Raw genomic sequence first — 25,723 nt, forward strand, 5'->3', positions numbered from 1 at the left:
TTATTTATTATAAAAAATTGTTTTTCTTATAAACTATTACCAGAGTTTATTTCCAGTGTAGGGATAGAACTGAGCCCAAAGAAGCAGAAACATCACGAGAGCAGCTGTCCCCAGGCACATGTAAACAGTTTAAATTTTCGAAGCAATGTGCTAATTTTAAATCAATTACATGACGTGACAACGACACTTTTCTCAAATCGCCTGCTGAAAACTCCAGATGCTGGCATTGAAATTTTCTGAGCATCAGGACAATAGGCAAGCAAATAGCAATCGAAAATGCGTACAATTCAGTAATGTTTGGCAACAGTTGGCGTGAAAAGTTTGTGCCTGTCGAAAGTGAATTTACGAATGCCAAAAAGTTGCAGCCAATACCAATACCAATACGAATATGAAAATATCAAGGACACAGGCGAGGCCCTCCGCTCATTCGAAAACCATTTTATCCGCACTGAAAATAAATTTGTGTCTGAAAAAATATAATATATAATAAATAAAGTAGATTAAGAAGATTTAATATTTAGTCAATTATATTTAAATTAGAAAGGTTACATATCCTTCATATTATGTTTTTTTTTTGACGTTCATTTTTTAAAAACATTTCTCAATCGAATACATTCCAATTTATATTTTTTAAAACAAAATCGAACAACCATGTATGTATCTTTGCATATTTTGATAAGAAGTTCAAATACTTTTTCTTTCTGCACCACATGTAAAATGTTTTCGGCAAAGAAGACACAAAAACTAGAACGAAGGCTACGACTATGTTCACCGACTATAAGGTACATGGTACTCCCAGGACTTTTATATACCTCATACATACTTTACAACGATACAATATACCCATTTATTCTACTAGTATCGGGTATAAATAAATAGGCTTGGGGGAAAACTTTTCCTAGTTTCCTACATTTGGCGACACAGCAAACAGCCAAATTGAAGGCATCTGCCAGTGGTTGGGTGGCTTTGGTGGTTTCAGATGGTTTTGGGTGGTTTCAGATGGTTTCGGGTGCTTTCGGGTGGTTTTGGGTGGTTTCCCTTGAAGATGAGGTAGACTTAGCTCAATGTCTTCTTGCCTCCACCTCGTCAGTCCTTGAAGCCTCCACACACATAAGCTTCAAAGGAGGCAAAGGAAAAACGAGACTGGGGAAAGCAACAGTTTTTCCCACACTGAAAAAATCAGAAAAGTGTGGGGAAGGGATCGAAATTGAAAGCTGTTTAGCAAGAACAAGCACTTTTTGTTGGTTAAAGTTTCCTTGGAATTTGGCAACTTTATTCAAAAAGTAAATCAAGTTGAAACAAGGACCATCGCTATAAATTAGAAAACTTAAGATAGAAAGCAAGGGTACTTGAATAAATTAAAAGGTATTTTTTATCTAGTGATTAAGACAGCATAAATTTATATAAAAAACAGTTTGAGATAAAGTAACGTTTTACAAACAAAAACTACATACTTTTAGTTATAAACTAATATAATTTAGTGATATAATAAACTTGAAGTGCATTTATCTAAAGATCTTAATAATAAAAGCCAATCTGCACATATACAAAATTGAATGGGTATTTTCTTATGCTCCAAAAGAAACGAAATCAGCTGGAAGAACATTAATGTAATGTTAAACATTATATTATAGGCCCTTTCATAAACTTTTATTGCTTCATTGATTTTCCTTCGAGTTTTCAGAAAGTGTGGATATGCCTTAGTATCCTCCAACATATATGTGCACATATAAGATTCAACAGGCCCACATTTCCCGGGACACTTTCCATTCCTTTTCTCTTTATTTGGCTTAAATAAATACATTCAAGTGAATATGGCGGTGGGTGTCTGTGCCACGTTCTTTATGGTAAAAAGTTCAGGCCATCAAGACAAAGTCGAGTCGAGTCGGGTAAATATATGTGTTTGTTCAGACACACTCGCACACACAAGTACGTAGGTACATAATTTAGTGAACTTGAAACTTGCCTCCATCTTCCTGTGGCATATATTTATATATATATATAAATTTGTATGTCGGATGTTAAGGAGCTGGCCGAATCGCAGCCCCCTTCAATAAAAGCAGACTGAAGAGAAAAATAAAGGAGGAGCGCAAGGAAATTTTTGCTAAGTAATTTATATCGGCACCTACAGTGGTTGCCAAAAATCTGAAGGCCAACGCTTTCTTGCTTCATTCAACTTTATTAAATTTAAATTAATTGCTTCTACCATGCACCAAAGGAAAATTGTGTCCAATCAATTAGGTCAGCAATAATTATTCATAAATTAAACAAATGCCTTGGTATGTTTAAAAAGTTGTGTACTTAATACAATTTTAATTGTTGTTTGCGAGCAAAGAAAGATTAAACATTTAACGCCAATTTAATAAAGGAAAATAAAAGGCATTTTAAAGATCCAATTAATTGTTTACTTTCGTTCATTAATTTTGTAAACCAACATTTAACATTTTATGGCTTTAAAAGACCATAAACGAAAGGAAAAATAAACAAAAGCTGTTTAATTCGCTTTTCTTTATTTTGTTTTTGAGTTTATTTGAAGAAGATTTTTTTTATAAGTTAATAATAAAATCTGGAAAAATGCGTTTTAAAAATTTATTTTCGTCGGAGACCATCGTACTCGAGAATATATATGAACATATGTATATGGAGGAACAGCACGCATAAAAAGAAGTGCATTATGTGTGTATGACAGCAGCACCGGCAAGTAAAGCCATATCAGCTTATTAAAGATTTAAAAAATATTCCATGCAATGCAGGGAGAGCAGGAAATTGATATGCACTTACCGGCAACACGGAAGTCGGGGGAGAAAGTAAAAATATAGTAAAATAAGAGGAAAGCAGCAAAAGGAATGAGATTTAAGGGAGAAAGGAGCCAGGCAGCTGTAAAGTATGCTAGGAATAATACAGCAAATTCCGCTGGCTATTAGAGAACTCTAAATTGGTAAGTAAGCACTGAAGAGAAATATTTTCAAATTGATATACAAAAATATCACAACTGATGAATTCTAAAAAACGAATATTAAAATCGATATATTTATGACAATTAAATAAAATCTATCCGATATATCTTTTGTCCATATGAACTTAAATCCATTTCAAGTCCATTTCTCCGTATAAATGTATGGTAGGAAGACAGTTAAGGCAATGGATTTTTTTTCCGTGTTTAAAATACATGACTAGGATTCTCTCGGTGTAGAAGAGAAAGATCGAATCAGAGAGGACAATATGGAACAGTATAAAAAGAAAAAAGATAGTGGGAGTTTTCCCATTTTTCTGTTCTTTTTTTGTTTAGCCAGCTGTGTGGTAAATTGAAAGATAATAACGAAGACGAAACAGGATACGGGAAAACAGGTGGGTGAAGTGGCCAAAATGAAGCGCAGCAGAAATATCAAGTTCCAAAAGGAAATCAATTTCCCCCCACTTGGCATCAATCACACATGGACTTTGATTGAAAGCAAATCGCAGGTAAACAATGGAAATAATGAACGTAATCCATACGCTTGTTTACGAACAAGGAGTAACGACTCCTTCAGGCAGTTGATTGAAATTCGACAAGTTATTCAGTGTCAAATCGATCCATTTCAAAGAAAACAAAATATACATACAAAGGCGATTGTACTTCATTTTTCGATCTTTCTTCAGGTTAATTTGCAACATTAATAATAACGAGCCATACAAACCATCTAAAATTATGCTTTTTGAGATGAAGTTCCGTAAAATTCATTTTAAAAAAGCGGTTTTAGATAAAACAAAAATGTTTTTAACTTTAGCGGATAATACTTTTTCTTAATTTTTCCCACTTCGCTTTTTATAAAAATTGTTGATTTAAAAAGTTTGGGTCTTACTGAAATCATTCATACATTTAAAATCACTCAATCCAATTTTAATTCATGTTTCCAATTTAAATCTTAAAATCCTTGCTCCAATTTTATTTTTCACTTATATTTTTTTTGCATTGTTATACCCTTGCAGAGGGTATATTGATTTCAGTCAGAAGTTTGCAACGCAGTGAAGGAGACGTTTCCGACCCCATAAAGTATATATATTCTTGATCAGCATGACTAGACGAGTCGATCTAGCCATGTCCGTCTGTCCGTCTGTCCGTCTGTCCGTCCGTTTCTACGCAAACTAGTCTCTCAGTTTTAAAGCTATCGGGCTGAAACTTTCCCAAAAGTCTTATATCTTTTGCAGGTAGTATATAAGTCGGAACCAGCCGGATCGGACAACTATATCTTATAGCTCCCATAGGAATAATCGGACAAAAAAATGAAAAAAAATTATATCTTTGGTGTTTTTTAGCATATAAACTCCTAAGCTTGGAAATAAAAATTTTTAAATAATTTTGAATTTTGAATTAAATTTTATCGAAATCGGACGACTATATCATATAGCTGCCATAGGAACGATCGGAAAATTTGTGGAAAAATAATATGAAAAAAATTATAGCTTCGGTGTTTTTCAACATATAACCTCCAACGCTTGGAAATAACATTTTTTAATTAGTTCTAAATTTCAAACACATAGACCTAGTAACTCAAATATAAAACTATCTGATCTCTTAATTAACCCTTCATATGAAAATATCCAGCAAATTCTTAACTTTCTCAAATCAGCTAACCTACTTCAACTCATTTAAATTGTTAATCTCCTTCTCTTCCCGCCCATATGTAAATTCTAGTTATTAAGTAAACCTGTAAATACAATTTAGTCCGGCCGAAAGTCTTAGCAACTATGGCCGATTCCTCCCTGTACCTTAAGTTTTAAACTTTTGGCAACAGAGTACAATAAATAAATAACATTTTTTAATTAGTTCTGAGTTTCGAATTTAATTTTATCAAAATCGGACGACTATATCATATAGCTGCCATAGGAACGATCGGAAAATTGGTAGGAAAATAATATGAAACAAATTATAGCTTCGGTGTTTTTTGACATATTATCTTATACTATTGGGAATATCATTTTTTGTGTTTTTAAATTTAATAATTATAGCTGCAAGGGTATATAAGCTTCGGCTTGCCGAAGCTAACTTCCTTTCTTGTTTTTATATTCCAATATGAGGGTTTTAAAGTTTAAAAATTCAACAAAAAGTGCATGTGAGTGGGTGAATTTCGCACTTACCGATAAATGTAATGGCTGTCCACTTACATTCCACAACCGCAGTGCCACCGAAATTTTGAACAACTTTCGCACCGCATGCCTCAAATTACAAAAGCAATTTCATTTTACGGCACTTATCAAAGGCTTCACGCAACATAAAACAGCAGGACACTAAAAATTTCTAGTTAGGGACCCCAAAACAGTCGCGTGCGAAAAAAACTAGTCTGAATAGCAATTTGCCTGAAATATTAAAATACTTCTGGGATACTATCTAAACCTATAATTTTTTTTATACATTTTTTTTTGCCAGAAAGGTAAATATAGCTTTAGGAATGTTTATTGTATATATTTATCTTAATAAATGTAAACAGTACAATAGTTACCTTTGAGAAGATTTATTAAAATTAAAAGAATATATTTTAAATATTTTTGAGATACATCTTAAGAACTATATTTTTTAACTAAAAAAGTTACTTTATATTCAAAATAGCTGCCATATTTGATAGATCTTTCGTTTAACGTCCTGCAGTAGTTATTTTGCTGGGCAAGGGGCCTGCCGAGCGTTTTAAAACTATTTTAAAGTTTTCACTGACAGTATAGTCCTCCTTAAACACCACAACCAGATTCAGTTCAAACTCTAAAAAATGAAGGCAAGGGATGTAATATTCCTTATTGGTAATTAAAATAAACAACTTGTTTATAAACTATTTTAAAACTTTGATATTTCCTCGCCACAATATAAAATTATATGGGGGTTCTTATAAACTTGCTAGAGATGCATTCCTTACCTATTTTGAAATTCTTGGTGAGCAGCGTGGGGCAGGTGAACAACCTGGGCAGGACCATATAGATGGGTAATTCCAGCTTCGGCAGCACATTACCATCGGCTATTTGAATGGTCTGGATTTCGGTGGCATCCTTGGAATATCCCTCATCGCATCCGCAGGTTTCCACGCGAACCAATTGCATTTCAATGGACTTGATGGCCGCCTCCGTGTGCTGAACTGTAATGCTGCCGGTAATCGGTGTGGTTACACAGTTTTCACTTCGATCCAGACGTCCTGTGATGAGGAACCTAGGCATGGACAATCTCTCCTTGGCGCTGGCATTCTTCTGCAGCGAATCCGGGCTCAAGCTGAAGGGCACAACCTTCAGGGAATCCTCACCCAAAGGCACTGGTTTATACTGAACGCAGAACTGTTGGATTCTGTTCATGGATTTGCCCAGAAAATTCCGCTTTAGAGTGCAGTTTAGCTGATAATTAACGTTGATGAAAACACCATGGTAAGTTTCATAAAGAATTCGCGGCTCCTTTTTGCACACCAAAGGCAGTTCAAAATGGAACTCCGAGCGACCGGCGCTCAGCTTTCCGGGGGCAGATAACTCCAGGCTGTTCTGCAGTAGATTAATGGGTTTCACCGAGTTATAGAAAGCATCGAATAGGCCCACTGTCTTGGCGCTTAATTGCAGATTAACGATTCCCTCCAGATACAATGTAATGCCTTCGTGTTTCGTCTCCTGCGAGCACTGGAACTGCACGCAGCCCAACAGCATGTCCTGGGGGAAATCAATTTCAATTAAAGAACACTCTAAGACAAATATAATATCTTACATTTTCGTGGTAAACCTTATTCTCTCTCTTTAATTTAATATCAAAGAGTAACGAACCCATTTTAATCAGCAAACGAAAACAATAAAAACAGCTGATTTATCCTGGACTTATCTGGCAACCCTGGCATCAGCTGTCCAACAAGTGGACAGCCCCCAATCCCAAAAACGAAAACAAAAGCATTTTTATATAAGTTCAATTTGAATATTTTTATTTAATTACAAATGCCTCGCAATTTAAATGCAGAGAGGGACAACCCCTGCCTGAAGGTTTGATTATTTATAAAACATATTTATAATACATTAAAGAATGTTTTAAACAAAAACACAGGAACAGGAGCTGTCTTTCAAATGCCTCAACAAAAACAACTTTGATCGCGACAAGTGCGAAGTATATTTTGCAAATTATAATAACTGCAAGGAGTTCTGGGTGAGTTCTTCTATTAAAGTTTATGTGTTATAAACTAACATGTTATTTTACAATAGAACAAAGTAAAAAGCGAAAGAAGAGCGAAGGGAATAGCTCCATATTTGCCGCCCTTGGAGGAACGCGATGCTATAAAAGCCGAATACATGAAAGGAAAACCTCAACAAAGCTGATATATTCTACTATTTAACAACTCTTTGTATATAAATTAATTATACATAAATTGCCAGAACTTAAACAATGAAGAAACCCCTACTTAAAGACGAAAAACTTTACTTTAAACTTTTTGGTTTATCCTTTTTTTTCTAAAAATAACCAACCATTCAAGATACATAATTTGTGTTAACATTTTTGTATAATTTAATTTTAAAATCCTATAAATTTCGTATATGCACTTTAACAAATTTAGCCATGGCTGTGAATAACATCGGCGCCCACTATTTTTAGAGCCGGCATGGACTCCTCCAGCATGGCCGTGGCCAATTCCAACTCCAGAGTCTCCTTGGGATCATCGAGGATAAGTAATTTAAGCTGCGGCAGGCGATACAGACAGGACAGTCCATTGGTGGTAATTTCGGTGCCCGAGAGGTCGAGCACTTCCAGATGCGTAAAGCCACCACCCGAAATCCTGTCCAGACACCAGTCATCGAAGGTTTTGACATTGTGGAAGGACAGAAATTTAAGGGAATCCAGGCAGCGCAGATTCTCCAATCCCTCGTAGTAGAGAACCATGTTATCACACCTCAAGGCCTCCACCTTGTAGCGAGGATCGAACTTATTGGGCAGGTTGAATTCACCATCCTCGGTGGCCCGATGCCAGCGGGAATCGTTGAGGAACTTGGCGGCACCACCGCGATACAGGATGAAATGCGCCGCAGCCAGTTCGGCGCCCAGAATCTTGTGCCTTTCCGGGACAAACTGCTGCATGTGCCGCTCGATCCGCTCCTCCCGGTTGTCCCACCACTGCCGTATGTTCCTGGGACTCAGATCGATGGGCTTCTGCATCATCACAATGAAATCGGAGGTCTGCTCGGCGTTGGAGAAGAGCTTCAGCTTGCTGCTCCAATCCTCCGGCCGGTCGCCAATGGGAGTTCTCCACTTTAGTTTCTGTTTGTCGGCAGCCAATTCCGCTCGAATCCTCTTCACGGTGGCACTGACCTCCACTTCCTCGCCTGGCTGCGCCTGATTTGTGGGCAGGGTGGAGGCCATCCGAGTGCCACATCGTCCTAGGGGACGAAATCCACGCGACAGGCTCTGCAACATGCTTTAAGTATGATTTTGTAAATAAGTTTCAGAGGGCAGACGAGCTAGAGATGCGCACGTTACATGAACTGTCGCGTGACTCACGACGTGATTTTATAAATTTTGTTGTTTTTGATAATTTTTGATTGTGGTAGTTTTATGATAGGGAGAACATGAAAAAGAATGCATATAACCTACATAGGGAATTTATTTTGAATAAACCTTGTTTTTACATTTTGTTCAAAAACTTAAAAAACTTGTTTATTTTTTGCATAGTACCTTACCATGTTCGCAATAGAATTTTAATGACTTGTGGCTCACAATACCAAAATATCCTACGATTTAATCGTCAGATTACATCAGTTATTTAAGGATTTTTCAAAGATATTCCAATCCGTGCGTGAGTCAAATCGAATGCGCGGGTGGCATCTCAACAGCTGAGGCATCAGCTGTTAGCTGAGACATTTCCGCCGAGTTGGCAGCCCCAAGCCGATGCGACGCCATTTTGCTTTTGCGTGCTGTCAAACGCTGAATTTCACATTTCCACCACACAAAAAGAAAAAAAAAGAAACGCAGACGTCTTTGGCTGAAGTGCGTGAGATACCACCGAAAAAACCAACTTAAATCACTTAAATGCTGATCAACCGCCAGCCAAACGATTGAAACCAACGGCAGCGAGGCGAGCGCCGCACTTTCCTGCCGAAAATTACGTGAATCACTGGGCAAGGGCAACCCGTGCAATTGGCATTTTAATTGGCGACAAATCTGCAAACGGCGCGCTGAAAAATGGTCAATTCATCTGGCAGCGAGGACGGCCAGCTGCGGAGCCCCAACGATGGGCATTATCACAGGTGTGTATTGTTCCTGGGGTCCTGGGAAAACTCCGACATTCGGTTCTCAATATGCGATTCATGGAAAATTGTTGCTGCATACACACAAAGAGGCGTACATATACACACGAGAGCTGGCAACGCGGCGGGAATTCCGCCAAGAATCTAGCCAGATTTTAACGGTATCCCGCCGTTGACATTTCTCGCTCACACATACAGCTGTGCTCGCCAAAATAGTGGTGAAAGGGTCAAAATGTGATAGGGTTTTTATAAAAGCAAAAGTAAAAGGAAAGTGTTTAAAATTGATTACTTAGTTTCGATAATAAAATACGTTTTTAAATTAAGAATAAAAAAATCTTTCTAAATTGAAGGCCAAATAAGTCTTAAACAAAATAGTTTTCTTGCTAGTTAATCGCGTTAATAAAACTTTAAGAGAATAGATCCTTATATTATTTACTTTTTAATCAAAGTATAACACATCTATTATGATGAACAGGTTCCGAAAATAATCGTTATTTGTAAGACTTCTTTAAAAGGCTTTTAAACCCAGTGATCTTTTAAAACTAAAACTCACAAATAATGACTATTTTCCATGATTGTACCGCACTTGTACCAATAACTGTTGCATTTTTTGTGTGTGTATGCAGAGGGTGGACAATTTTCCCCCCACCATCTCTATCTGTTGACTATAACGAATCGTACATGCTAATTCTATAAACTTTGAACGAAATTTGCGTTTGTAAAAAGAACATTCGCCCCAAAAATACATATATATCACCCCCAACATACCTTTCGCGCTTGTTTGCTCTCCTTGATAATAATAACAAAAATACCAAAAGAAAACAAATCCAATTTATGACGATTAAAAAATTTATTGAATTTATTGAACCGTTTAATTGACTTGAATTTTTTCGTTGCAAATAGGCCAAAAAGTGTGTACTTGTCCCAAGACCGAGGCGCGCGATGGCCAACAACAATACCTAATAATAATCATAATAAAAAAAAAATAAAAAACCAACAAAGCTATTATAAAAAACCAAAATGAAAACGAAAGAAAAATGTGCAAGCAATGTGCTAAATTCGAGTTTAAAACTGTGCACCTGCAGTGTCAACGGCAGATGGAACCGAATCTTCTCAAGCCAACCCACACTAATCTCGCTTGACCCGCCGCTGGCTAATAAAATGTGTTCCGAGAACCGAGAACCGAGTACCAAACACCCGAGAATCGGAATCGAGATCCGATAAGCTAAGCTCCAAACAGATCGATCCGTCGATCCGATCTCTCTCATGTGCTGCTGGCGGTAAATTGTAATAATCTGTAACTCAATTGATTCAAAAACACACAATATTGTACTATCTTTGCTAATGCCTCTTTCCAAGTCCTGTCTCAATGTCTTTCGTGTCTCTCTGTCTCTCAAAAGATAACTCCCATTCCCAGCAGGTTGCGCAGTCAGTCGTGTAAGTGTTTGCATTTTACAGCCCTTGGAAGTTTTGGAGCTCCGAGCTCCATGGAATAGTCACGGGATCCGGGATCAGGTAAGTACTCCATTTGATAGCACTCAATGGTGGGGCGATTTTTATTTATTGACACACACATTTGGAGCTGAGCTTTAATGTACCATACAAGTATTTGTAGATGCACTATCGTCTCCATGACTTCCAACTTTGTTTATGTGTCCATAAATCGACCCACCAAATTGCACTCGTTGCTGCTTGGATATGGGATAACACCACCAACCTATCCAAGCATCTCCGACCCGATTGCCTCAAATAAACACTTAATAATCCGCTTATGTACTGCACCAAAGTTTTTGTATCTAATCTCGAAAGAATTCCAGAGCTAGCGTGGACTCGAGTTTTTAAGGCCTCCAAGGGCAAGTGTAAAATGTAATCCGCAACACCGACTGCAGCAACGTGCAACCTGCTACCAGCGACACGCAACATGGTCAGAGCAGCGCCTGGTCAACTGGGTCGAGGGTCAACGTCAGGCATCGGTCCAGAATCATCAGCAGATGGGACACCACATAAAGCATGACACCATAATTTTTGACTTTCTCTCTTACTTTTAGCCGAGGCGAGGATGATGAGCACGAGGCGGACTCCGATGCTCTGTACATACAACCACCGCAGGCCAGTCGGGAATCGGGATCCGGTTCCAGGCGAGAGAAGAAGAAACATTCCCGCGAACGTCGACGCCACAAGGAGCGGGATGATGTGGGCGGTGGCGCCGGACTAGGACCGGAACGCGATCATCGCTATGATTATCGAAACCGGGAGGAGCACTACCACCATCATCATCGCGATAGGGGCAGTAATGTGGCTGCGGCATATCAGAAACACCACCTGGGGCACGCCTACCATTACCCCCAGCCGCCGCAACAACAGCAGCAGCCCCTGCCGCCAGCTCCCAGCTATGCTGCCCACCACCATCATCATCACCAGCATTTAGGCGGAGCCAGGGCTGCTCCCCGTGGCGATTACCATTCCTATCCTTCGGGCTATCACTCGAGCAGTCGACACGGCGACTATCCCATGGAGGAGCCACCGCGACGTGGTAGCAAATACGCGGAGAGCAAGGATGCGGAGAGCCTGGAGCAGGATTTGCGTTCCAGGCTGCTGAAAAAGCGGCATAACTACGTTAAGGACTATGAAACGGAGGAGAACTACGAGCATCGTGGCGAGCGGAGTGAGCGACGCGAAGGCGGTCGCAAGGAGCGGGAGCGGACTGGGCGAAGTAGTCACAAGCAAAACCGACACGAACGCGTCATCGAGCTGCTGGACAGTCCCGAACCGGAGCACCAACATCAGCACCAGCACAAGTCGCATCGCAGCAAGTGGCGCGAGGAGGTGGAGGTCAGCCGAAGAAAGGTAAACGAGGACCTGGAGTTGCTGGCTCGCAGGGACAAGCTCCTCGCCGCCGAGCGTGACAGTCGCCAGCGAAAGCAGACGGCTCGGGACGAGCTAGAGGCTCGGCGGGAGTTGCTACGCGAGCGAAACGAGCACAGTGATGCACTGAGTCCAACGGCAGTGGCTGCTAGTGTAACCGCCGGTCTAAACATTCAAGTCAAGCGGAAGTCCAAGCCAGATAGCTACGAGAAAGAGGTCAAACACAAGAAGCGGCGGGAGGAGGAGATCGAGGTCATCCGGGATGATGAGGATGAGGAAAGCGAGGAGAGCGACTCCAACGAGGAGGATCACGAGGTGGACAGCGCAGAAAGCGCCACAGAATCGGGCAGTGAAGAAAGCTATGCTAGCAAAAAGAAGAGCAAGATCAAACCCAAGCCACAGGTGGAGGATGACGACGAGGATTTGCCCTTGCCCGACAGTCCACTCAGCGTGGGTGAGCTCTACAAGTCACCCAAGCAGCGCCAGCGATCTCGCTCTGTCAGCTCCAAGAGCAGCTCCCAGACCAGCCGGAGCAGTCGCTCCAGATCTCGTTCCCGAAGTCAAAGCAGCCTGGAGGATGAGGAGGATAGGCGGGATGCAGGAACAGCTGCCTCACCCAGCAGCAGCACACGTAGCGAGGAGCGCGGGATGACTCAACAGCAGTCGGAAGAGAAGCCGGACGAAAAACTTAAGGAAAAGGCACAGAAGTCACTGGAGGAACAAGTTCCATGCGATGACAAGGGCGTTCCCCTGCCCAACTATTATCCCGGCGTGCAGGGCTGCCGCTCCGTTGAGGAGTTCCAGTGTCTCAATCGCATCGAAGAGGGGACCTACGGCGTGGTGTATCGTGCCAAGGACAAAAGGACCAACGAGATTGTGGCCCTCAAGCGGCTAAAGATGGAGAAGGAAAAGGAGGGCTTTCCCATCACGTCCCTCAGGGAGATTAACACTCTTCTCAAGGGCCAGCATCCGAATATTGTGACCGTTCGAGAGATTGTGGTCGGTTCCAACATGGACAAGATCTTTATTGTTATGGACTATGTGGAACACGATCTTAAATCTCTGATGGAAACGATGAAGAATCGTAAGCAGAGCTTCTTCCCCGGAGAAGTCAAGTGCCTGACGCAGCAACTCCTGAAGGCGGTGGCTCATCTCCACGACAACTGGATCTTGCATCGTGACCTGAAGACCTCCAACCTTCTGTTGTCCCACAAGGGCATACTCAAAGTGGGCGACTTTGGCTTGGCCAGAGAGTACGGATCGCCAATCAAAAAGTACACATCGCTGGTGGTTACTTTGTGGTACCGTGCACCCGAGCTGCTACTCTGTTCGCCCGTTTACTCCACGCCCATCGATGTCTGGTCGGTGGGCTGCATTTTTGCCGAATTCCTGCAGATGCTGCCGCTTTTCCCGGGCAAATCGGAGATCGATGAGCTGAATAGGATCTTCAAGGTAGGGATGCAGCTTATCACCTACCCAATCACTGTTTATTAACCCTTTTCTTTTATTAATTTTCCAGGAATTGGGCACTCCCAACGAGAAGATCTGGCCCGGCTACACCGAGCTACCCGCCGTGAAGAACATGCTGTCGCAGAACTCTCAGTTCACAGAGTATCCCGTCTCGCAGCTGCGCAAGCACTTCCAGGAGAAGACCTCCGACATGGGTCTGTCGCTGCTGCAGGGCCTGCTGACGTTCGATCCGAAACAAAGACTGACGGCCGACGCGGCCCTGAAGCACGGCTACTTTAAGGAGCTGCCACTGCCCATCGATCCCTCCATGTTTCCCACCTGGCCGGCCAAGAGTGAACTCGGGGCCCGCAAAGCTCAGGCCTCGTCGCCCAAGCCGCCGTCCGGTGGCTCGCAGTTCAAGCAACTGGGACGCGACGATCCCATCGCCGTGGGTCCGGGAAACAAGCTTTCATCTGGCATTATCACCGGTAACAAGAAGAGCCACGGAGCTGGTGGATCGTCGGCCAGCACGGGATTCGTCCTGAACGCTGGGATAACGCAACGCCAGCTGGCCATGGGACCGGGATTCAGTCTGAAGTTCTGATTCGAAGTCGGATTCTGTGTGTTTTTAGCCAATTACGATTACTATTAATTGTTATGTATAGTTAGCGACGTAAGTGAAAAATTTCGTTTAATTGTATGTGTAAAAATATTGTTCCATATATAATTTAAAAAGCCATACAAATCAAATGGGATCAAATGGAATTTTTCATTTAAATAGAGGCAATCCCACCCATTAGAATGGGTCAACTTAAGGAATGCGGAACAACTCGAAATTCTAAGGAGCGGAAAGAATTCTTGCGATTTGAACTTGGCATGCAACATATTTAGAAACTTGGAATTTACATTTTCTTCAAAACTATATATGCTTTTAATAATATTTTATTTTGGCAATTTTATCAAAATGATGTCAGGTAATCTCGTACATTCTTTAGTTTTACAAGGATTTACTTTCCGCTCCGCAAATTTGTAGTTATCGAGAACCGGCCCACCCGCTGAACACTCCCAATGCATCCACACCTGTTACTTTACGACTTAGCCTAGGGGAAATACTTTAGCTCTATCTGTGGAATGCCTAAGTGGACCATAGATAGAAGTAAGTGCTTTGCCACGTGGGAATGTAGTCTTTAAGGGGTCCGGCCACCACCTTTGCAATGGGCACACTAGTGGCCACAAAGTCCAGGACTCGCTCCAGTCGTGATTTGGTAAAGCTGTCGTAGAACGGCGATCGGACCAGGAAGTACAGGATGTTGATGCATCGCCTGCTCAACTCCAGTTTCTGTTGCTTGGACATGAGGTCGCGGTGCTGGCGATACAGGTGTATGCTGTACAGATCGATGGATAATGCCACCATATACTGTTTCCAGCTCCTCTGGCCAAACAATCCCATGGCGGCCAGGTGGATGAGGGGCTTCGATATATACAGGTACTCGGCTTGAAGCAGTTTCCTAGGTATTTGCGTCTTTGCCACCTCATTGTTGTCTATGTGGAGCTTGAAGTCGCGATATTGCAGCGGAGGAGCACCCTCAACTTTGCGAATCACTCGGCCGGATCGCTTCAGCTGGAAGGTTATGGAGTGCTGGGACTGCAGCACATCGTTTGAGGAGGAAGAGGCCACCTCTTCCGCCGACGACGACTTCCGCTGCTTGCCCAGGGCCCTGCGATTCAGTGAGGCGATGGGCGGCGAGGTGATTATATCCGAGGTGGAGTGCTTCAAGATAAAGAATCGCCCCGCCGCCTTGAAGGCCTGTATTAGCGCTATCACCAGCCACCTGCCGGATTGACCGAAAAGCCGGCGGGCTGATATCTCGATGAACACCTCGCTGTACTCAAGTGTCGTCAGCGTGACCTTTAGACGGTAGCAAAGTTTCGATTGCAGCTGGATCACCGAGTTCTCCCGGGCGTTTCGTGCCCGCTCGATGATCCGATCGTTGTAGAACACCAGCATGTTGGATAACGTGTACACCAGCTCGCTGACGACATTCGATGAGGATATGCGACCTGGAATCCGGCCAAAAGTTAGCTCTCTGGGTTCCATGTAAACACAAAGTTTACTTTACCTGCTATGAAGTAGGACACCCACTTGGCGGTGGTCTCGAAATCCCCCACCACATCCGGGTTCTTGGCCACCCAAGCCTCGTACGCCTTCAGCATGCCCTTTAGAGTATCCATAATATCCGGAAAATAGCCTGTTCCCCGGAAAACTTAATAAAAGTGAGGAAAGTCTGCCTACCCTACAGGTAAATCAAATCGGTGCAGCTGTGGATTTCTGGGATTTTGGGAGAGGCGTTAGGGATTTCATGCGAATAATCGGAAGGTGACGCAAGGTTTTTTTATTTGCAGTGGGATAAAAATAGAACTAAAGTTGGAATGCATACAAGACAGCAAGCTATCTGTTTAAGAAACATATTAGGACATGATTACTTAATATATGCAGAAAAACAAAATATTTAAACAGCTTCTCTGGCGTCACAAACTCTTCCCACATCATACCTAGTCCTTATGGAAATCCCTAACGCCTTAATGATTTTAGTAGCACCCTAGCGTTTGGTCACACTTTTGTTTGGGCCGAAACTTTTTTACGATCGAATTGCGACTGAAATCGGGTCGCTCCGTTTTCGTGTGGATTAGCTTGCCAAAATTGAATTAAGGGTCGATATACAGATGTCCAGCAACAACACGGACACCGGGGACACCACCATCATGGCCACGGCGGACATCGAGGCCGGCGGAGAGGAGCAACTGCCCCGAGAGTCGCTGGTAATATGTGACCCCCTCGAGTTTGTCTAATCTATAATCCGACTATTTGCCGCAGATAACCACTGCAGTTAGCTTTCTACAAAACACCAAAGTGCGCCACACGACGCTTATCCAGAAGCAGCAGTTCCTGCGGTCCAAAGGTCTCACCGCTCACGAAATCCAGTTGGCCTGCGAGCGCGCCGGCGTCTTCACCCAGGACCCCAACAACCCAAATCCCAGTCCCAATACGGTGATCAGCATTGGATCCCAGTGGCAGGCGCTGCAGCCGCAGCCGACGGTCCTCGGGAGGATCCGGGAGATGATCCATTCGGCCGCCCTTTTCAGCGGAGTGGTGTACGCCGTCTACCTCTTCTGGAAGGTGAGCGATCCGGGGATCTCTATCTCTCAGGGAGTCTTCTATTTACATATAGAAGTTACTTTGAACCGTAGCTATCTTAGTTATAGGTATTCTACTATCAGGCAGCACATGTGAGCTTAATTTTTTATTTCATTTAGGAACCCATACTTCTAAAAGGTTGGTACTCATAATTCCCTATCGTTAGCTAAGTTCTCAGTTGCAATTCAGGGACTTATATTATTAAAGTGGGTAATCTAATACTTTATTATCAAGATATATTTGGGTCAGAGATAACACACATTTAAATTAAACTTTATTGAGCTTATATGAACTGGCCTCTAGATTTGAATAGGTAAACATCAAATCAAAAAAGATTTAGTGTACCTAATTACTTCATAAACCGGAGTGAGAGTCCAAAGATCATAGCTCACCTCGAAATAACGTACATAAATCGTTATTGACACTTGAGATTTATCATGGAGTATAGTATTTATTTAGTAAATATTAACCAGGTATTTAGTTATTGCTTTTAGAACAAATTATTATATATATATTCATTTAACGCATTTCGTTTCAGTTTTATAGCAACCGTTCAAAGATCATTTTGAGTGATCTAATACTAGAATACTAGTGACTCACAAAATGAACTTACTAAATATATATAATTCGTAATAAATATCTAACACTGTAATATTTTTGCAGAAATACATTGCGCCCTACCTGTTTGGCAAGCCCAAGAAGAAGCCGGTCGATGAGGTCCTGGACGACATTGATAAGAAGGTGGAGACGCGCACCAACGACCTCAACAAGGAGATCTCGGCGGTCAGGGATCTAATTACCAGCCAGCAGCGGGAGCACTCCCAGCAGCTGAACCGCGAATTTAGCAACTTCCGCAGCGATCTGGATGCCATCAAGGGTCTGCTATTGAACAGGAAACAGTTCCCCGGCCCCGTGGCCCCCCTTGCAGTGCCATCCATTCCCGCCTGGCAGCTGGCCGGCTCTCCGCATCATCATCATCGGCACAGTGGGTCCGACGACAACGAGAAGGGCGATGATGCTGGCTCCGGATCCGGATCCTCGGAGACCGAGGTGGTCACCAAGAATAGCGACTCCAGCTTGGAGATCATGTAATGCATTTAGAATACGAGGCTGGCTATATAGGATGTAGTATATAGTTAGGCTGCAGAACGTTTGTAAATTGGGTTTTCCCTCAAATGCCTGTAAGACTCTTTGGTTTTTTGCTTTGCGTTTATAGCGTTTAAGTTTTCTTTATAGTCAACAGCTAATCCATATCCAAAAGTACATACACACACTCACATATACACACTTATGCGATACGATGTCTATATAATGTAATAATAAAAAATGTTTACATAATAACTGGTTTGAATTTAAAGAAACTGTTTAATTAAGCGCAAAAATGCTTTTGTGTAGTTGTTTTTATCGGTACATACGGGGTGGGGGTAGCATATCGGTATAGATAATAAATTTCGACTTAGACGATAATTGGTTTCTAAAAATTTTGCCGAGTGCTACTTTCTATAAATTGGCTAAATTCACATTAGTTTGATTTTAGAATATACTGAGTGGAGCTGCTCAATGAGTTGTAATCGCACTCTTCAAGGAGCCCACACCCAGATCCTAAATGGTTTTTAATTTATTTATTTATTGTGCGGTGCGTAGTTATGATTTGCTTTAATTACAAATTTGGTTCTCTGCGCTTTCCGTATTTCGCTTCAATCTTCAATTAATTTTCTTTACTACTTACGTTAAGTGTTATCGATTTGTACATATGATAATTTAGTATTCAAATATTTTTTTTTTGCCGTAATTTTCTTTTAAAGTAAATGTATTCTAGTAAGTTAATAGTCTCACAAAAGATTGTTAAGGGCTTCTTAGTTCGATTTTATGTGTTTTATTTTACGATTTGTTTTATGAATGGAACACCATTGCCGAATACCCTGAAACAAGGATAGAGAACCACACCCCTACCCATACTAAGTATGCAATTAGAGTCTTTTTTTCGGATAGCTTGGCCCTTGTTTGTCGGGTATACTCGTTATATACGATAAACAGCGGCCAGGCCGGGATTTATCAGCTATTTCAAATTAAATATAACATATTTACAATTAATTATATCTTGCGATTGGGGCAATACCAGCTGCCAAAGGCCGAGCACTGTGTACACTTGAAAATTAAAGCTTTTGACAAAAAATTGAAAGAATGCGTAACAAAATGTTCAGCAATCGGAGTTAATAAAATTAACCTTTGTGCCAAATTTAATCGGCTGTACTGAACAATGTGTAAATTTAAAAATTTAAATTTTTGCAATAAGAACTAACAAAATATTGCGCGTTTTCCTGATTCCAATTATACTTATTAGAAGCGGAATTTAGAAATTGTACTTTTTCAGACAAATAGAAATTGGTATTTTTTCGGCTTCCGTTTTTGATTAGAATATATAAAAATTGAACCACATTATCGCTTCCGATTCCACAAAATAAAACCTTGCAATTGGAAACATGGCCGGTCGATTGACATTTAACCCCCCCTTGTTTTTCCTCTTCCTCAAGTGTATCCCTAGTTTATGCTAACAGAAAGTGCACAGATAGTGTGGACAAAATAGAACCATGTATGGATAGCAGGCTCAAATAAAGGATCCCCTCTAGACGGCTGAATTGATGACCGCCTGCGTTGATGCTGAGCTACTGATGCTATTGGCCTGGCCAAATGCAGATCCGGTTCCAGCCGTCGATGTACTCGCCGTGGCCGTAATGCTCACGGCTGCTGCTGTGGCCGATGTCCCTCCATCCGGATAGCCGCCTGAAGCAGGAGCGGGTGAAAGGCTCATCGTCGAGGACGATGGAGAGGAGCAATCGCTCTGTACACTCATCGTGGGTGACGCGGCCACCAGATTGCTGCTGCTGTTCGTGTTGCTGATGGTCATCGGGAACTGTGGCGGCGGATTGCCGGTGGGCGTGTGCGGAGACAAGGGCGACATCGAGGAAGATGTGGTGGCCGGCGATGGACAGCTGTTCGCGCTCGTTGTAATGGCTGCGGAGGAGCTGTTGCTGTTGACTCCACTGTTCGTACTGGAGTTGATTGTTGAAGCCACCGTGGCGGAGGATGGCGGCGTCGCTGGCAATTGCTGGCTGGAGTTCACGCCAGCTGCTGCCGCCGCTACTGCAGCCCGTTCGCGCTCCCGATCCCGTTGCGGTCGGAAGGCCTCGCGCAGCGCCTCCACGCGAATCTCGTTCGGTCCCCAGCGTGCGTATCCGGCGCTGTTCTGCAGCCACACCACCTGGGTGCCCTGCATGCACTTGATCAGCACATCGGATCTTCAAGGAATTGAAAATTGGTAAGTATGTATGCTTGGGGGAGCCATAGCTCAACTCACTTTTGCAGCATGTGCTGGTAGCCGTGCCTGTACTCATGGGCCATGCCTAAAACCACCATGGAACGACGCTTGTACATGCTCTCGTCCAGCTTAGATATACTCTTCCACTCCGGCAGAAATACAATAAAGCTGTCCAATAAGAAGGTTAGATATATTTATATTGACAACTAAGTACACGTTGAATCTCACCTTAGTGGCTCCATGGTGTCGGTGAGCAGTTTGTCAATGTGCAGCAAAGAAGCCTCGATCAACTCCTCACAATGGGGAGGATTGACTTGGAAGGACCCGGAAACGGGCTTGAAGTCCAGGAAGGGGCTGTATGAACACCAATCCCAGTTAGCTCGAAATGATTACAATGCATTTGATGGGTAACTTACCCCCTGGAACCGAAGTAGGCATCCGTGTCGGCGAACGCCGAGCAGTACTGACGGAAATAGGAATTGAATGGCGAGGCAAAGCACTCGAAGCTTACGCCAAAGTGCCGATGCAGGCACTCAAACACCGGCACCGGCAGCGCCGCCTGTGTGAGCTCGGCTTCCTGGGAGGAATTCAAGGCGTTGCCCAGGAAGGTCTGATACCGTTTGAGCAGACACCATACCCGACCGATGAACAGATCGAACTTCTTGTCATCGAAACAGTTGTGGCGGTACAGCTGCTCCAGCTTCTGCAGATAGGTGAGGTTGATGTACTGCGCATCCGGCTGATTGATCGTGGCAGGCGTGTACTTGATGATCATGTGGTCGCGATCCTGTAAGTATTCGATCGTCGGCATCCGTGGCGATGGGACGGCAAACTGTATAGGATAGCACCACACTTTCTTTAAGTGCGGCGGTGGCGGCGGAGGCGTTGGTTCTGGTATTCCGTGCTCCTTGAGCAGCTGCAAATGCCGCTCCCTTATCTTCCGGGCGTGATCGGCTGACAAATGGTAGATCTTAACGCACAGGGTCTCCACGGAACTCTTGACGGTCTCCACCAAATGGGGTTCACACTGCCGCTTCAAGTGGGCCAGCCGATCCTGAAAGTCCTCGTAGCTGGCGCCCACTGTTCGCCTTAGCCACTGGAACGTGTCCTCCACATTCCACTTGACCACCTTCTTGGATTCAGCCGGTGCCGATCGGGATTCTATGATCTGCTTGGCTGCCTCTGCGTAGCGGGAAAGCTGCTTCCTGGCATCCCCGGTGAACTTGGGCTTCACTATCTTAATGGGTATATCCGACATGATCTCGCGGTACATGGAGCTCGAGATCTCTGGCAGGCAGCTGCTCGGGAGCAGCGGATCGCAACCGGTGTCGATGACCTTGCGTTCCATCAGCCAGCGATTGAAGGAATCCCTGGGTGCCTTTATATTCTCCCTGCGCATGCACAGATCTTCGTAGGTTTTCAGGAGCTTCATGCTATAGGCTGCCCGTAGAGCCTCCACCTCGGGATGAGGTTGCGGCAGCAGTGTGGGCGGCCGCTCCACAATAACCGCATTGGTGCACACCTCCAGATCCCAGGGTCCGGCAAGGACGAACTTCTTCATCGGCGGTCCACCGCCCACATGATGCTGCTGATTGGGATGGATGTGCATGTCGTCCGACGGCCGACGCTTCAGGTGATGATGGTGGTGCTGATGCTGTTGCTGCTGGTGCATATTGGGCGTCATCGGCGTGGGGCCACCGGCATGGCAGATGCCCAGGGGATCGGTAAGAGGATCAAAGGGTCTAGTGCCGGGCATCTCCCACAGCGATTCGCCGGTGACCTTGTTCCAGTAGTAAGGCCGGTTCTCCCGTTTCGACCAGAACTTGCGCCATCCCTGATTCACCAGCTCAGCGGTGAGTTCCTCGCCATAGCCGCCGGGCCCAAGGGTGGGTGGACCCTGCGGCGTGTGGCCCATGCTCTCCAGCGGCGAGGGAGCGTGTGTCTTTGTGGGCGTCGAGGGTGATGAGCAGCTGGCCACCGGTGAACTGCCCGCCCCGCTGCCCGGATTGTCTGGCAATATGGGTCCCGTGACCATGGGGGCTCCTGCCGTGGGCGACGGAGCCATGTTGTTGGAGGCACTCGCCGTCAGCTGGTCCCAGGCACTCTGCGCGGCGGAGGAAGCGGCGGACCTGGTGACGACTGGCGCTGGCGAGGATCCCATTCCCGGCGTTCCCGTCGACGCAATCACAGAGGACAGCAGGCCCTCCGACCCCGCGCCCAGGTTGTGTATGTTGCTATTGTTGCTGTTAGCTGCCATGCTGCGGGTTAATTCTGCAAGAGCAAGGTAAACAAAAACAAATGTTTACAATCGGAGAGCGAGAGAACAGCGGCTGATTGGGTTGGCAGGCGAGGGGGAGAAGAGAGCGAGGCAGTGAGAACAAACAATAATCAATGTTAAGTGATGACACAGCTGGATTTATCTTAGCTAATAGCTAAATCTCTTGGTGATGAATCATTATAATGACAAGACAAATACAATTATTTATAATGTACACAAAAATAAGACAACTATAAATAAATTTGATTAATTTTAGGTAAGTATAAATATATATAAAAAAAAAACGAAACAGTCATACTAACTAAAAAAAAATATTCCTATTGGGAATTTTGAAGTTACCGTTTTAAATTATTAAGAATGGTCGCTACCAAGTTAAACCAAGCTTCTTTGATTACCAATAGTCCTTCCTAAGCTTACAAATTATATTAGTTTATAAGAAATATAAGTAGCACGGATTCTTCCCTATTTAAACTTCATAATACAAAAAAAAAACAATATATGTTGTGCCCCACTAAATCCGATTTAAATAAATCCGACTCTAGCCAAAAAAACAGCCAACATAGCATTGCCATCGCAGCAGATAATGAAGTGAGCGCCGTCGGAATCGAAGAAACCGAAAACCACCACCAGAGAGCTATGTATAACTGCCGTTAGTCGGCCAGTCGACATCAGCGGAGCGAGATCGGGCGCGCTCGCAAACGTAAGCAGGATCGGGGGCGCGCTCGAGTGGGGCGAAATGATGCGTGGGGACCGAGCGGAGTGGCGGAAATTGTCACTAAAGTTGGGGCCATTATATGGCCAAAAATCAGAAAAGAGTATCCCAATGCCAAAAAACAGTAATTTCGCCGCCCACGCAAAGGAAGGAAACTAAGAAACGGAGAGAGAGGCGCCGCGCATGAGCGAGAGAGCCGAAGAGAGCGGGAGAGTAAACGCGCTCGCACTCTCGCGCGAATGAGAAATCAAAACAAATTGCAAAAGAATAGAGATTTTCTGCCTGGGTTATGTGTATATGTTTTGACGAGCGTGTACCAAGCGTATGCGCACCGCCACAGCAGAATAAAAAATATACAAAATTATTTGCTGCACTCGCACACACACACTCACAACTAATCGCACACACACACACCCGCACGAAGTGCAGGCATATTATGCACGCCATATAAACAATTTCGAAAATAATACACTTGGTTTCGTGGCCCCCGACGGCTACGTCATAGCACTAAAATAATGGCGCGCTTTTTATAATGCAACCACAACAACAACTCTCGCAGCGAAGTCGCTAAAAGTTAATGGAAAAAAACATAATCAATTCGGGATTTCGCAACGTTTAATCAGATCGGTTGAATTCGGGGTGTCGGCTGGACAGCGGGGTAAACAAACAACATTCTGAGTGCATCGAAAATTTCTCTACACTTTCTTTTTTGCACCCACCAAAGGCACAGGCAGGCACATCAATATTTTCCATTTTATATACGCCTGCTGCTGCTGCCTCGCATCGTGTGGCTACACTCGAAACGCCCTGAAACGCCACAAAACTCACCTAGTTTCAACTATCCTAGTCTGATAAATACGCGCTACGTGTTTGCAAACATTTAGGCGTGCTCTGGACGTAAATATTCCCGCGATTTTCTATGGAAATTTTTAAAAAAGTCTTCTCAAATTCTTTTTCAGCGACGAAACTCGGGCAGTCACCTGGCTTATCGAACATCGCTATCGAATGGTGTAATCGAATAAAATGATGCTCAAAACGGTCACTCTAAATATATCGACGGGTATATCCAGGACACAAGCCACGGGTTGAGTCCGTGATAGAATCCTACAATTTCAAAGATTGCCTTTTTGGAATGTTTAACAACTGTTTATTTCTAATTTATCGTCTGTAGTTTTAGACAAATTTCTATGCTTATGTTGAGATCCGGTTTGTATCGGTTAATTAGCCGCAACAGGTTATACTTTTTCGCCTTGGAGTTGTTCGACTCCAGTTCGTATAAAGTGGAAAGATTGACCAGCAAACTCTCGTTCAGGGATTTCTGGGGATTCAGGTTGATGGCGCGTTCGTACAAGTTTATTGCATCCTTGAGCTTTCCGGCATACAGAAGACACACGCCCATGTTGTTCAGGATCATTGTGTTGCCGCTGTCCAAGTGCAGAGCCTTTTGGAATATCACATAGGCCTCGGGAAAATCGTTTTTGGCCACAGCTATTAGCCCTTTGTCCACCAAGTCTCTCAGATCTGGCGATGAGTTTCTAAATTGGAAAGTATTCAAATGAAATCCAAGTTCTTTCGTTTTTAGTCACAACTTACATTTCCCTTAGTCTCCTTGAGACGGCAAACTTTTGTTCTGCTCCAAAGATATCACCAATTTGTAGATAAATGCGTCCCCAAGCGGAGTACAACGAACGCTGGTCCTCCTTTCTCAAGTTAGAGCGCTTTAGAAGGGTTCCCTCCATTATGTCGTCTATCATACTGAATTTTTTCATCTGTAAGAAGTAAGTAAGTCTACATTTAGATCTAGAAGTACCTTCTCCCCTCAAACTCACCATCAATCCACAGTTGATGATCGAATGCAGTACCCTCTCGCATCGCCTTTGCCAAAACTCCTCGGCTGTCTTGTTGCGCAGATTATTGTAGTGCTTTTTGATCTCCCGGCTGGTGACATGGAGTTCTGAAAGCCTGTCCAAGGCGATGTGTGGTTTTCCCAGATAAATGGGCAGCTCTGCCAGCAAAAGGCGGAACGAAAAGCAGGCAATGGATCCGCTCTTGCCATTGTACATCTCCGGATAGAAGTCGTAGAAGACGTCGGCGCTCCTGAGCTGGCCAAAGGGTTCTGCTTCAGCATTCAACAGCTCGAACTCGCCCAGCTTGGCGAGGAGGGCGAGGCGCGTGAACCACAGCTGCAGGGAGTGCGGCGAGTGCTTGGCCGGTTGACCAGACCTCCCATAACCCTGGCCGTAAATGGTCAAAAGGCGGCCAGTTAGATTGACAGCTGTGCGATAGCAACCGGCGTGGATGAGGGTCCTCAATCCGCGCTCGTCCTGTGTGACATCATCGACGCGCAGGATTTTGCGGTAGGACAACTCGGCCTCTCCAAGGTGTTGGGTCACTGCTACACTGATGGGATCCGCCTGAAAGGGTAAATGTTAAACAAAGGGATAAGAACTCGAGCGAGGGATGGTGGCTACTACTTACCAAGTCATTTTGTAGGTGGATGCCCGGCATTATCAGTTTGCCCGACTCGTTTTCCCGGGGCAACTCCCATAGATTTCGCACTTCGTCCGTGACTTTTATGCCGTCCTCACCTGTCTCAGGTGTCTCAACAAATTCAGGTGGCTGGAAAAATCCGGTGAAGGTGTTGGACATCATGTTTGTGCCGGAGCTGGTGTTGCTGCT

At 43.8% G+C, this 25,723-nt stretch overlaps 7 protein-coding genes and 1 long non-coding RNA gene across 11 annotated transcripts; 4 read left to right on the forward strand and 4 right to left on the reverse strand.

Annotated features, from left to right (window-relative positions):
- Nucleotides 1-5,529: 5,529 nt before the first annotated feature.
- On the reverse strand, nt 5,530-6,822 carry LOC119554789 (vacuolar protein sorting-associated protein 26C). The gene is made up of 3 exons (XM_037865836.1): nt 6,710-6,822; nt 5,886-6,654; nt 5,530-5,734 (listed from the first exon to the last, which is right to left on the reverse strand). Exons 1-3 carry the CDS (start codon nt 6,767-6,769, stop codon nt 5,613-5,615), a joined length of 951 nt encoding a protein of 316 aa, XP_037721764.1. The 5' UTR covers nt 6,770-6,822; the 3' UTR covers nt 5,530-5,612.
- Nucleotides 6,823-6,841: 19 nt separating this feature from the next.
- LOC119554791 (coiled-coil-helix-coiled-coil-helix domain-containing protein 7) lies at nt 6,842-7,402 on the forward strand. Its single transcript, XM_037865839.1, has 3 exons — nt 6,842-6,975; nt 7,037-7,135; nt 7,192-7,402. The coding sequence occupies exons 1-3, from the start codon at nt 6,931-6,933 to the stop codon at nt 7,303-7,305; spliced, it is 258 nt and encodes an 85-aa protein (XP_037721767.1). The 5' UTR covers nt 6,842-6,930; the 3' UTR covers nt 7,306-7,402.
- A 72-nt stretch (nt 7,403-7,474) lies between these two features.
- On the reverse strand, nt 7,475-8,462 carry LOC119554790 (distal membrane-arm assembly complex protein 2). Its single transcript, XM_037865837.1, has one exon. The coding sequence runs from the start codon at nt 8,393-8,395 to the stop codon at nt 7,538-7,540; it is 858 nt and encodes a 285-aa protein (XP_037721765.1). The 5' UTR covers nt 8,396-8,462; the 3' UTR covers nt 7,475-7,537.
- Nucleotides 8,463-8,855: 393 nt separating this feature from the next.
- Nucleotides 8,856-14,174, forward strand: LOC119554055 (serine/threonine-protein kinase PITSLRE). 3 transcript variants are annotated; one of them, XM_037864794.1, is made up of 4 exons: nt 8,856-8,965; nt 9,026-9,225; nt 11,274-13,542; nt 13,610-14,174. In XM_037864794.1, the coding sequence occupies exons 2-4, from the start codon at nt 9,161-9,163 to the stop codon at nt 14,141-14,143; spliced, it is 2,868 nt and encodes a 955-aa protein (XP_037720722.1). In that variant the 5' UTR covers nt 8,856-8,965; nt 9,026-9,160; the 3' UTR covers nt 14,144-14,174. The 3 variants fall into 3 exon arrangements, with proteins under 3 accessions (XP_037720722.1, XP_037720723.1, XP_037720724.1); XM_037864795.1 differs by adding an exon at nt 10,129-10,505 and having other exon boundaries at nt 8,887-9,225; XM_037864796.1 differs by lacking the exons at nt 8,856-8,965; nt 9,026-9,225 and adding an exon at nt 10,371-10,512.
- Nucleotides 14,175-14,213: 39 nt separating this feature from the next.
- Nucleotides 14,214-15,877, reverse strand: LOC119554057 (peroxisomal membrane protein PEX16). Its single transcript, XM_037864799.1, has 2 exons — nt 15,660-15,877; nt 14,214-15,600 (listed from the first exon to the last, which is right to left on the reverse strand). The coding sequence occupies exons 1-2, from the start codon at nt 15,769-15,771 to the stop codon at nt 14,675-14,677; spliced, it is 1,038 nt and encodes a 345-aa protein (XP_037720727.1). The 5' UTR covers nt 15,772-15,877; the 3' UTR covers nt 14,214-14,674.
- A 279-nt stretch (nt 15,878-16,156) lies between these two features.
- Nucleotides 16,157-18,077, forward strand: LOC119554058 (peroxisomal membrane protein PEX14). Its single transcript, XM_037864800.1, has 3 exons — nt 16,157-16,359; nt 16,415-16,717; nt 17,399-18,077. The coding sequence occupies exons 1-3, from the start codon at nt 16,264-16,266 to the stop codon at nt 17,825-17,827; spliced, it is 828 nt and encodes a 275-aa protein (XP_037720728.1). The 5' UTR covers nt 16,157-16,263; the 3' UTR covers nt 17,828-18,077.
- A 184-nt stretch (nt 18,078-18,261) lies between these two features.
- Nucleotides 18,262-24,010, reverse strand: LOC119554056 (mRNA (2'-O-methyladenosine-N(6)-)-methyltransferase). The gene is made up of 5 exons (XM_037864797.1): nt 23,873-24,010; nt 20,471-22,325; nt 20,283-20,408; nt 20,094-20,222; nt 18,262-20,034 (listed from the first exon to the last, which is right to left on the reverse strand). The coding sequence occupies exons 2-5, from the start codon at nt 22,309-22,311 to the stop codon at nt 19,362-19,364; spliced, it is 2,769 nt and encodes a 922-aa protein (XP_037720725.1). The 5' UTR covers nt 22,312-22,325; nt 23,873-24,010; the 3' UTR covers nt 18,262-19,361.
- Nucleotides 23,039-25,677, forward strand: LOC119554059. 2 transcript variants are annotated; one of them, XR_005219795.1, is made up of 4 exons: nt 23,039-23,941; nt 24,004-24,822; nt 24,887-25,466; nt 25,538-25,677. It is a non-coding gene; the product is annotated as an uncharacterized LOC119554059 (long non-coding RNA). The 2 variants fall into 2 exon arrangements; XR_005219794.1 differs by having other exon boundaries at nt 23,039-23,702; nt 23,769-24,822.
- The last annotated feature ends 46 nt before the right edge of the window (nt 25,678-25,723 follow it).

This window comes from Drosophila subpulchrella, chromosome 3L, assembly GCF_014743375.2.
Source record: "Drosophila subpulchrella strain 33 F10 #4 breed RU33 chromosome 3L, RU_Dsub_v1.1 Primary Assembly, whole genome shotgun sequence".
NCBI classification, from domain to species: domain Eukaryota; kingdom Metazoa; phylum Arthropoda; class Insecta; order Diptera; family Drosophilidae; genus Drosophila; species Drosophila subpulchrella.